The sequence below is a fragment of the Corapipo altera genome, unplaced genomic scaffold (assembly GCF_003945725.1).
Source record: "Corapipo altera isolate COAL_440 unplaced genomic scaffold, ASM394572v1 75, whole genome shotgun sequence".
NCBI classification, from domain to species: Eukaryota; Metazoa; Chordata; class Aves; order Passeriformes; family Pipridae; genus Corapipo; species Corapipo altera.
In genome coordinates, this window is record NW_020884887.1 from 8,747,090 (window position 1) to 8,759,488 (window position 12,399).

General features: G+C 44.7%; 1 protein-coding gene across 1 annotated transcript in view; it reads left to right on the top strand.

Annotated features, from left to right (window-relative positions):
- The window catches only part of ADAM19 (ADAM metallopeptidase domain 19), a 33,391-nt gene that overhangs the window by 14,318 nt on the left and 6,674 nt on the right, over positions 1-12,399 (top strand). The window contains exons 6-17 of the mRNA XM_027643505.1: positions 1,524-1,716; positions 2,163-2,228; positions 3,568-3,639; positions 4,472-4,638; positions 5,760-5,844; positions 6,091-6,230; positions 7,421-7,598; positions 8,478-8,567; positions 9,787-9,982; positions 10,235-10,343; positions 10,889-11,081; positions 11,646-11,726. Coding sequence (XP_027499306.1) covers positions 1,524-1,716; positions 2,163-2,228; positions 3,568-3,639; positions 4,472-4,638; positions 5,760-5,844; positions 6,091-6,230; positions 7,421-7,598; positions 8,478-8,567; positions 9,787-9,982; positions 10,235-10,343; positions 10,889-11,081; positions 11,646-11,726 — 1,570 coding nt within the window. The remainder of the gene's footprint in view (positions 1-1,523; positions 1,717-2,162; positions 2,229-3,567; positions 3,640-4,471; positions 4,639-5,759; positions 5,845-6,090; positions 6,231-7,420; positions 7,599-8,477; positions 8,568-9,786; positions 9,983-10,234; positions 10,344-10,888; positions 11,082-11,645; positions 11,727-12,399) is intronic.

Here is a 12,399-nt window from a genome sequence, read left to right on the forward strand (position 1 = left end):
TTCTCTCTGTGTGGATAAAACTGTTCTTGAAGGCCACTCAGCCAAGAGACCTGGGCATTAAAAGGCGCATGTTGGGGAAAATGCAGGAATTGGGGTGTCATTAGTACCAGCTCCTGGCTCCTTCCCCCTGTGTGCTGGCAACGTGGGCTGCTGCAATCGCTGAGTTTTTAACTCAAGAGTCCACTGGAGCAAAAGGCTCCTGTTAGTTACTCAGGGCTGCATCTGTTACAGGCAGGGACTGGACTCACCACGTCCCAGCTCAATATCTACAGTAATGCAGAAACCAGCTCCTTCTCACAGTTTCTCACAGGTGGCAAGTTTGTGTTTTGGAGCAAAGTCTTCCCAAGCCTGAATTTCCTCCTGGATTATCAGCCTGGCTTTCTGCTTTCTCCCTGGGTGAGAAAGCGTGTTCTGTGTGTGTGTTGTGCATGTGAAACCTTTGCTTTGGGAGTGATGGAGTCTGTGGCAGGAAAAGAGGGGTTTTTATCCTCAGCCAGGAGTAAATGAAGTGGTTCCTTGCGACCAAGGAGCTGCATTCATTTACACCAGCTCAGAGTTTGTTTCCAAAACATCACACAGGTTTTATTGACATTAGTGGTCATCTGCTCTGGAGCGCTGATTGGAAGCTGTGCTGATGGGACTGGCTCCAGCCAGGAAACAGCCTGGGCCAAAGCAAACCTGAGACATCTTCAGTTAATGTAGCACGGGCCAAAGAGTCCAGTGAGATAAACAGGACAGTGCAGCCACCTGTGGCTTGCAATAAATAATCCAAAAGCAAAAGCAGTCACAGGTGTGCTGTGCTTCTGTCAGCCTGTGTTTTCCTAGGCTCTGCTTTCCAGCTGCAGAGGGATAGAGATGTTCAGTGTGCCCAAGCAGTGTTCCTGTATCCCTGAGTTGTCAATGTCTGCTGTCAATTCTTTGACATTGTTAGAAAACTTCTGGGGAGGCACAGGAGCTGAGCACACGTGGCTGTTCTCACTCTCAGCCTGCACAGGGAGGTGTGCTGCCCACTGAGCCACACATCTTCTAGAGGGCATCAAACACAGGTTTCCAGCTCTCCTGGCTGTAACATGCTTATTGAGAAAACCATAACCATCTGGCTACATGCACTTGCCTGAGGAAACTCTGGTTTTTCTGTTGACAAATAAAGTCTTCACATTTATCAGATCAGTTCTGTTAGAGGCAAATTTCTCCTATTGGTTGAAAAGCTTCCACTGCCCCTAAAGAAAAAGCTGTATATTAAAAAAATTGGTGCTTCTCAGGTTAGCACTGTTGCAGCACATGCTCCAACAGTCCCTTAATGTCTGAGGCCCACTGAATATATTTTAGTATATGGAAGCCCAGGGATTTCCCCCTCTGAACTCAAAATATTCTTAGCCTTTTTATTAATGAACTGACTGGCCTGGTAAAGATAAGTGTCTTGCCAGGATCAATTGGGAATTCAGCAGCAGCAGCAGAAGGATTTGTCTCCAGTTGCTGTGATAGTAATTAACTTTCCCTTTTATTGCTTCCCGTTTCAACAGAGGACTTATTGTACTGAGCAGCAATTCCAGCTATATCTTGGAGCCAGCCCCCAACAGCCCAAACCAGCACTGGATTTACAGGGTGGACAACCTGAGATTGCAGAGAGGAGCCTGTGGCTACCAGGACACTGGGGATGCAGCTGAAGACTGGCTCAGGGACTTCACAACTGGGATGAAACCACCACGCCAGAGGGTGAGGGGCCTCAGCCTGGGTCCATGCACAATGCTCCAAATTACCCATCTCTTCCCAGCCTGTGAAGCCTGCCATTCTCTGGGAACATAACTCAGAAAGTGAAGGGAAGGAGAATATTTAAGAGGGTTTGTAGCAAGCTGGTTGTGAAATAGCAGCTCCAGCAGGTAAATAAATGAGCGTTGGGGACTGTTGTGGGCTGTAGCTGTTCCTGCACAAATCTCTGCATCCAATGCGTGAACAAACAGGTGGGCTGAGGACAGGCACGTGGGCACTTGCTGTAGCTGAACTGACTTGTGATACTTGGTCACATCTGGAGGTCCCTGTGTGTGATGGGGTGGGGTGAATGGCTAGTGAGAAACAAACTGGGAAAAATGACCTGTACATATGTTTTTTTGAAGAGTTTCTTGGGGTATATTGGAGAATAACCTGTGTTGCTGCTCCTGCAGGTGAAACGGGACACTCTGCAGGCTACGAAGTACGTGGAGCTCCTGCTCGTGGCTGATTATGCAGAGGTAAGGAATGGGATCATGTTTATACTGATGGAGCACCATCCCACCTGCAGCATCTCCCAGGGCAGGGAGGGCAGCTGGAGCTCAGCAGGTTTCCTCTTTCCATCCCAGTGCTCCCACCCTCACCAGCAGACAGGGAGAGATGTGTCTTGGTCACTTTTGTCCTAGCAGCCATGACCCCTCTGCCACCACCCCATCAGCCACTGTTGGCCAGGGGAGATGCAAGATGTGATTTGGAAGAGGGAGGAGGGTCAGTTCTGGCCTCCCAAGGCAGCAATAGTTGGTCCTTGTTATTGGTGGGACAGACTGCCTTCAGCACAGAGGAACTTGGGGGTTTCCAGGCATGATGTGCTTCTAACTCTGCAGCACACTTAATCTCTAGAGAAGATAACCATGCTCTGCTCTGAGCTGGTAGCAGATACATAAATAGACATTTTTAAGGCTCCAGATCACATAATAGGTCTGGAAGAAGTTGAGTGAAGTCAGCAGTCCCTCCCCCATCCCCAGCCTGGATGGCATGCCAGACACCCTTACTGGCAGTGCAAACCACACACTGTTTTGCTGATTGTTAAATCTCCAGCACAGACGGGAGTCAGGCTGGTCCTATCCATAATTTACAACTTGAAACTCCAGTAGGGAAAGCCACGTAGTGCTCTTGGCTGTAATTCATTCTGAACAAAACTAAAGAGGCAGAACCTATTTTGCTTTCTCTATTAGGCAGCAGGACACGAGGGAAACTGAGAAAACACAGGAACTGCCATATGTTGTTCAGCATTTTTGATTAGATAGGCTGGGGCAGACACCCTCACGTTGTTGTCATTAACTGCCCTTACTTTGCTGTGTCCCTCATTGGAAGAAAAGTCCCAGGTTTTGTCATCTGTTAACCAAAATTCTAAACATTTTGCCAGTGTAGTCCTTTGAATCAAGCAGTTTGCTAAAATTAACTCATTAATTGCCAGGTGGTTTAAACAGACAAATTGGTTGGATGAGTGAGATGTGATGAGCCCTATGGCAGCCTTGACCTCAAAGATGAAGTCACACATTCTACCTGGCACCTTTTTCAGCTCTCTGTCAGCCCCTGGCTCTGGGGGCACTGATAAGTTTGGGTTGCTCCACTGTGTTACTGCCACTGCTTGAGTAACATCCCTGCAGTGGGGTGCCAGGGATGCATTCTATATATACATGTACAGGTGGGCTTTTAGTCAGATGTACAATGAAGGGAGACTTTCAGGCCTCACTTCATAGTTACCTTCTTGTTCTCAGAGTACTGTGACTTGTCTGAACACATTTCAGTTCTTTCTAGTTGCCTTTGTGCTGCTTGACATGTTCGGGTTTTTTTCAGTTTCAGAAGCATCACTTCAACATTGAAGCAACAAGGCTTAAATTAGTGGAGACTGCTAATTACGTAGATAAGGTGAGATTGAGTGTGTGTGAAATGAGGAAAGCAAGGCCAAGATCATGAAATGTTAGAATTAATTGTGACAGAGGAAGACTGGCTTCTTGGGAGAGAGAATAATGTTTTGGCAGTTCCAATAACTTGGGGAGTGGAGAGCATTTGCCAAACAAATGTGTTGGACATCAAGAATGGGGTGGGGGAATCTCCATTCCTTACCTTGGAGCCAACATGAGCATCTTGTGTTTGACTACATGTCTGTATTATATCTGTTACCTAAGTAATGCTTTTTGACAAGGGCCTAATGTATTCACTTGAAATGGTAGAAAACCTGGGAAGTAGAGCTGGAAGGAGCCTCCAGAGGTCATTCTTGCACTGGTACCCAGTGCTGCTGAAGTAAACTTTTCTACTTTTCAGATTTACTCTCTTCATATTCCCCTTCTCCCCTTAAACTCCTTCCACCACTCCCTTCACGCTGCTACCCATAAATACTTCTCCTGTTTGTACTTGATGTGGGCATCAGATTATTTCCTTCCTTTTTTTCAGGAATTTTGACATATCTGAAGATAAAACATGATGTCAGTCTCCAGTCTTTGTTTCTCTATATTATGTCTGTCATTCACTGAAAAATGAAAGTTCAATGTCTCTGTTACAGTCAAGTTTAGGTTTGTGGGTGTTTGCACATTTCTCTCTGCAGAGCTATGGCACTAAGTTGCAATGCATTTCCAGAGGGAGCATCTTCTCTGGACATATGGATTTCTAGTAGCAATTAGCAGGGTATATATTCAAGATTTAAACGAGATTTAAATTTGTGGTGCTTATTTTATGATCTCTTTTCTTGTCTCTATCTTAGTTTTACCGATCCATGAATATCCGGATTGCCTTGGTGGGGCTGGAGATCTGGAGTAACTGGAATAAATGTGATGTAACTGAGAACCCCTACTCCACCCTGAAGTCCTTTCTGGCTTGGAGTAGCAAAGAGAGGGTGCACAGAAAACACGATAATGCCCAACTAATCACGTAAGTTGATTTTTCCTGTTTCCGACAAGTGGATTGAGTGTGTGGAAAATCACTTTGTAAGATCATATGATTCAGAATGGTAGATTTATGTAGAGGCTTCTCAGCTAGCACTCAGCTCCAGCACCCAGCACACAACCATTTTAGGAAGGGTGGAGGTCCTGGGCTGTGCAGGGGTCTCAATACATGTGCTTCAAAATGCATCACTATTATTGTGTATCACAAGCAGCTGCACGTGATCTGGCACATGGACAATTTCAAGAAAATCCAAACCATAAGCAAGACCTGTAAAGGGGAGCTCAGCCCTTTGTGGAAGGCACTCATTCCTAGCTCATCCTGCTGAGACAAAGGGTCCCAGTGCTGGGAGCTGATGGCCTGTGACTGATGGCTGATGGCCCACTGATCTCATTAGGGCCAGCAATGCAGATGTCATTGGAATAAAAAAAATTGCAGCAACTCTCGGATCTCATTACCTCTTCCTTGGTAATTCATCCACTAGGACATAGTGGTGAGTCAGAGGACCTGCAGGGCTCAAATGCAGAGATACAATGCCTTTTCTCTTGTTTTGTTTGGTTGAGTTTTTTTCCCTTTAACATTACTGTATTTCATCTCCACCTGGCCATGTCCTGAGCACAATATCAAGGCCTTCCATTTCAGATCTGCTGTCAGGGATGGTGCAGAATTCCAGTTTACCAGGCAGGAGCTGAGCATGGCTGCACCTCAAAGGTGTTACCTAGTACTCTGTCAAGTCCCTGAATCCCAAGCTGGCAAATATCAGGCTTAGGGTAAATTAAGTATTCACAAACAGTACTCAACTAAGGATCCAGAAACAGTCTTTTCTGTGCTTGTTGCGAAGCTCAGCAGGAGCACTTTTTGGCACCAGACCATTATAAAAAATAGGATTGTCTGGCTGGCCCATAAAACAAAGCAACAGTCCAAGAAAAACAGGTCTTAAGGCTTTGTAGCTCTGCTATGATGTCCTGTACTTGAAGATACTACTAAAGACGATGTGTCCCCCTGACATTGTGTCTTGTCTGTGAAGCTGTGCACTGCAGGGTGTATTTCTCTGCCTGCCTTCTCAAGTGCCTCAGTGCCATTTCATGGTCTTTCTGGGTTGATTTTAGGGGTGTGCCCTTCAAAGGTACCACAGTAGGCTTGGCTCCCGTGATGGCCATGTGCTCTGATTTCCAGTCAGGAGGAGTAAACATGGTAAGTAATTGCTAATACCTAATATAAAGTTTCTTGCCAGCAGTGAACACATAGATAGATGCCTCCAAAAGCCCAGGAAGAAAATATTTCCTGTGAAGTCCTCCAGCTCACCTGCTTATAGGCAGGAGTACCTTCAGTAGGTATTTTCTACATGTAGTAATGAGCAGTGCCACTTACCCCACTGACACAGAGGTGCACAGGACAGGCACAGGGCAAATGCTGACGTGCCTCTTTGCCCTTGCACAGGATCACTCTGATAATGCCATTGGTGTTGCTGCTACCCTTGCCCATGAGATGGGACACAATTTTGGCATGAATCACGACTCAGCTGGCTGCTGTACTACCCCTGCAGCAGATGGAGGCTGCATCATGGCTTCTGCAACTGGGTGAGTTCATCTTATGTGCTCTCACGGAGAAATGCAAAGGGCTTTGTTACAAGAGCCTTGGTGGAGTAAGAACTAGAAATGCAGACTGAAGGTGAGTCTGTTGCTGCCTGTTGGAGGCAGTGTGTTTATAGAGAAAATACTGCTGGGCAAACCCTGGATCATGGGTCAGTAGCAATTTGCTAAATTCACAACGAACTGATTCCTGCCTGAGCAGGCTTTAGGCCTGAGCTTGGCCTTAGGTAATGTAGGCATGTGGCAGCATTTAGAAGCGGAGCTCTAGACTCTGGTTAAAAAGGAAAATTTTCCTATTCTCTTTTTTTTAAGAATGCTCCTTGGTTTCAGTGAGCCGGTGTTTAAAAGGGAAGAAATAGTTAGCTTTGAGAGAAAGGGAAGCAAGAGTGACTCTAGAAACCCACAGGGGATTTAATAACTCATTTTGGAAGAGGAAACAACATATTTCAGTCACGAAAAATGTGAGACAAGCCCATTCACTTAAAGCCATATTCCACTTTTCCTCAAGCCTTCCTCCTTGGGGTTTAGAAGGTTTGAACAGGTTGGGTTTTTTCCCATAGATATCTTTTATGTGCATAGTTTTGTCTAAATAAGAAAAAACAGTTATGTGAGAAGTGAAAATGTAGTGGCATGCAAGTAGAGCACACAACATGCACACACACATGCGTGGTAATACACAGAGTGCAAGGTTCTGGCAATGCAGTAACAGAAATTAATAATTAGTGTAACAGAAAATATTCACAATCTTCAAAATGAGGCTGTAGAATTATTAAATTAAAGGAAAAATTAAATATTATTTTTAGCAGTTAGGTTCAAGCAGTTATTCACAGGCTGAGTGCTGGATTCCAAGGCTTGTTCAAGCAGTTAGAAATAAGCCACAGCTCCAGTTCTGAGCAGGTAAGGACAGCCATGCTGCCAAAAGTCAAATCTATCTCAACATATTTTGGTTCTATAAAGTTTACATTTTCAGGCCATTATATTTCTAGACAGTCTTGCAGTGCAGTCTTCAAGTGCAATTCAGGAATGTGAAATCACCATCTGCTTTGGCACAACTCCATAGATTTTGGGAAGAGACCTGTGTCCTTTGGCATTTGTCAGGATTTGCATGTGCTCATTTCTGGTTCTCTAAATCATTGCCCAGATCTCTCTTGATGTTTTTCTCTGCTGTCTATGTTCAGGCACCCATTCCCCAAGGTGTTCAACCAGTGCAATAGAAGAGAGCTGGAGAATTATCTGCAGTCTGGTGGAGGCATGTGTCTCTCCAATATGCCAGATACCAAGAAAATGTATGGTGGAAAAAAATGTGGAAATGGCTACTTGGAAGACGGGGAGGAGTGTGACTGTGGAGAGGTGGAGGTAACAATTGTTCAGATCCAACCATTTGGGGTTTAGAGGGACACAATGTTTTTATTATGTATTTTGCAAATACAGTTATATGATCTGTAATCAGGTTTTCTTTGTGCAGGAGATACTCATACCTTCCCTGCATATAAATGTAAAGCAAGGTTCAATATCATGTCTAACTTCACAGTGTGTAGTACAATGCATCCCAGAACTCAGAGATGGTGTAATCTTTAAAATTTTCTTTAAAATTTTCTTTAAAAAAGAAATTTTCTTTAAAAAGAAAATTTTCTTTAAAAAAGAGAAGAAAAAGTGATTTTAGATCACAGATCATTAAGGTTGGAAAAGACCTCCGAGATCATTAAGTCCAACCTTTGACTGATTACCATCCTGTCAACTAGACCAGAGCACTGAGTGCCACATCCAGTAGCTTCTTGAACAATTCCAGGGATGGTGACTCTACCACCCCCCTGGGCAGCCCATTCCAACACTTAATAGCCTTTTCTGAGAAGAAATTTTCCCTGATGTCCAGGAAGAACTCTTCCAGATGTTACAGTTTCATATATAAGTTCCCTTTATCTACAGCACCATTCCTGATAAGGACGGAGCTTCTCTTAGCACTGCATCTCACTTCTCCAAATCCATCCTTTGACTAATAAAGAGAACAGGGAGCTGGAACCAGCAGCCCAGACTCTCCAGGTGTAATGAGCACACCAATAGTATCCAGTCAGTCCATCAGAGGGTATGGTTGTGCAGTGCTGTGTGTCATGAGCACACTGTGGAAGGAAGGAAGGAAGGTACTTTGTTTGCATGTAATTTCATCACATATGAGAACAGACTAGTGTCAGCCTCACATCTGCCCTGTAACCTCTGCTGCATCTCCCTGTCTTCCAGGAGTGCAACAACCCCTGCTGCGATGCCAGCACCTGCTCCCTGAAGCCAGGTGCTGAATGTGCCCACGGCAGCTGCTGTCATCAGTGCAAGGTGGGAGCTCTGGGTTTTCCTAAGAGGAGAGAGAATAACGGGGGTGGAATTGTGAGGCTGAAAACTGGAGGGGGAAAGAGGAGCAAACAGCCAAATAGAGTTTAGCTCCTCACCTGGTTTGATCTTTTAGGTACAACAGCTACTAGTGCAGTCAAACTGGTGGGGTTCCTTTCTTCTGGCTAATTTAATTTGCTCCTGTGATAATTTAAGATAAGCTGTGAATGCTGCTGGAACAAAATCACTCTGCCTCTTTCAAACACTTAGGGATGGGGTTAATTAGAGTTAATATTTCTCTCCTTTGGCTCTAGAAGAAATCTAGACAGAGCTCTTGGAGCAAACACTTCCTCTGGGGTGTAGGCTGGATGCTGTCTTGGCTCCAAACCCTCTTTTCTGAGGTGCAATTGAATTCCTTTAGCTTAGGTACTTGCTGAAGAAATGCTGGCAAAGAGAATTATATATCTGTGACCACTATAATTTCAAATCTCAGCTTTCCTTGCAGAGGCTGATGAAAATATGTTTCTGATTTTGGAGCCAAAGATCTCAAACTTTGACAACAAATTAATTCAAAAATGGAACATAGGCAATCATTTCTCTATTAGTCTCATCTTTGTTTGCACACTGATTGCTTGCTCTTACTGACCTATCCTGAGCATGTGGAAATCCACCTGGAGTCATTCCTTTCACAAAAGACTTGGAACAACCTCCTAGATGTAATTGTGTATGCCCTTTGTTCTCCATGTGCATGGTGGACAGGAGAAGAATGAACTGAATAAACTCATGAGCAAGGGAGACATATGTTATGTGTTAGGAAAATGTCTCCAGGAGAAATGACAGGCAAACACTGGAACAAACTTCCCAAACGAGGAGGGCTTTGAGAACAAATTACACGAACATCTGTCAGAAATGGTTCAGGTAAATTGGATCCTACCCAAGGGTAGAGTGAGATGGATCAGTGTCCCCATGAGATCCAGCAGCATCTGTGAATGATCTCATTGCTGCTTGGGGAGGGGATCCAGTCACTAATTTGATTCTACATAGTTCACCCAGTTAATGAAATTATGGTTATATGAGTCACTGCTGACCTCAAAAAACCTAAGACGAGGAGGATGAAGTGACATGCAAGATTCTGTCTTATCTACAGGGAGACATTGCGCAGACATGAAACCACAAAGGAGCCAAGCAATATAATTCATTTTTTCCCCCCATTGTCTCTTTTTAGCTGATGTCTCCAGGAACTCTCTGCAGGGAAGTGTCAGGACCCTGTGACCTCCCAGAATACTGCACTGGCAAGTCACCGTTTTGCCCCCCCAACTCTTACCAGATTGATGGGGCTCCCTGTGACAGAGGAAGGGCCTATTGCTACAGTGGCATGTGCCTCACATACAGGGACCAGTGTGTGCAGCTGTGGGGGCCAGGTAAGGCAACAGGCAACAGGCAACAGGTGGCATCCTGCTATTGTTCACTCTGTGCAAGGCAGTAGTACCTCCCATACCTGTTATCAGTGGCAAAGTCTGAGGAGCCTTTTTTCCTGCCTTACTCGCTTGGAGGAGGCAGCAAAACTTTCCCGTGCTCAAAGCATTCCAGAAAAAGAACAACTGAGTGGTTGGCCTGGGGTAAGATGGGCTGCCAGGCTCCACAGGAATCAGCCACGAGTCTCTTCCTTGCAGGAGCGTGGCCAGCACCAGATGCCTGCTTTGAGAAGGTTAATGCTGCTGGAGACATCTATGGGAACTGTGGGAAGGACATCTATGGGAACTACAGGAAGTGTGAGACCAGGTACAAAGCAGAGTGGCAGCCAAGACTTGCTCACTGGAGAATGTTTTTATATATTACAAGATTATGGCCAGTAGATAAAACTGATCCATGCACTGGTTTCACTCCCTCCCTCTGCCTTCTGGGAATCCAGCTGCATCCTTGGCGAATTTAGAGCCCTTAAAACCGAAGCTTTCAGTTCACCATTTTCCTGCCTTTTGCATTTTCAAACATCTAGTTGATATTTTCTTTTCAAAGCAACAGAAGAGGGGATTTTTAAAACTGTAAATGAAATGTAGCTTTCTATCTGAGACAGAAATTTCTTAGTCTTAACTGTGATTTTGTTTAGGTTGCCATGGGGACATCATGAGGACATCACCCCCCATCCATGGGGGCTGTGAGATGGTACCATCAGTTCCCATCAGACACTTGCTTGGGCTATTTCTTGGGCAGTGTCTGCTCATCGAACAATGACTCAACACTGCTGCTTTAATTTACATGTAGAGCTGATGCCTGCAAAACATCCAGCAGACCAGAAATAATCACTTTAGCCTTTCCTTTGAAATCAGAGATGCCAAATGTGGGAAGATCCAGTGCCAGAGCTATGCTTCCAAGCCCGTGCAGTCCAATGCAGTGGCCATAGACACAACTGTCAACACGCAGATGTGCCGAGGGACCCACGTGTACAGACCTGACAGCGAGGAAAAGGAGATGCTGGATCCTGGCTTGGTGTTGACGGGAACGAAATGTGGGAGCCATCATGTAGGTACAGTTCTGCCTGAAATGGCTTGGGGGAGGTTTCAGCGTATCAGTTTTCCATCCAGAATGTGCTTTTTGGTTATCAAGCCATTAATTTCTTATGTCCAGGGCCTTTGTAGGAGATTTTTATATTTGTTAGAAAAATAATTTCTTAGAGGCTTCAGAGAAAAAAAAATACAGCACAGGCCTTATGTCCTTGCCAGGTGAAGTCCAGGGCCAGTGCTACCTTTGGGATTTGCTAGTTGGTTGAGGTTGTCTTGCTTAGAAGTGAGACACACAATTGGAAATCAAGACATGTGAGAGCTCCTTCAGAGACTTGCCACAGCTAAGCCAAGTTATTGACAGCAGAGCACCCACTCCTCTGATACACATTAGGTGGGATTTAGGGATTAACTGTTTGCTTGGGAACCAGGTTACCTTCATGGCCTGTTGTTCTGCCCAGAGAATTAGCTGTATTTCCAAGGTGCCTGGGACCCCACAAGTCACAAAATAATGTGGTACATAGCTCAAATACGTGGTACATAGCTCAAAGAGCTAACACTGAGTTTCTGGATCCTTCCTCTGCAGGTTTGCTTTGAGGGTCGCTGCCAGAATACATCCATCATCTTTGATTTTGAAAGCTGTAGCAAGAAGTGCCATGGGCATGGAGTAAGTGTCTTCCTTTTCATCTCCATTTCAGGCTGAAGCAGCATGGGCTGCCATTCTTCTGTGGGCGGTTGTTCAGCTCAGTTCTGATACCACACTTAGGTTTGCTCCAGACTTTGGCTTCTTGATTATTAATCTGCACAGTCTTTTCCTGTTTGATGTATTTTCTGGTCCATGAGCTTCCCTGTGACATATGATTTAAGGAGGTCTACTGGAGGGATATGAATTGCAATGAATGAAAAACAAGAAGGGGCGATCTTAAAGAGAAATCTTCTGGGCCCAGTTTAGATTCAGTAAAAAAATATATCAGACTTGCCAAAGGAAAAACATGGTAAAAATTCACGTTTAGAACAGTTTATCCCAAACTGCTCTGCAGTGCCCCCAGGGGATGGAAAGAAAAGCCAAATATGAATGGGTCAAGCTATTTGGCCTAAACAATGAGAAATCTTCATATCCTTCTATTTAGAGATAAGAGAAAGGTGTTTCTAAATGCTGCATTTGTCATGAATTCAGGTTATTGAAACTTCAGCTGAACAACCCTTGTCTTTTGGAGAAAGGGAGAATATCTGAGGCAATAAATGGCACTTTCACGCCCTGAAAAAAAAAGATTTCCAGGCACTTAACTCCCTATTTATGTCCATGAGAGTTTCTTCTGTAGTGTTTTATTCAGCAATGG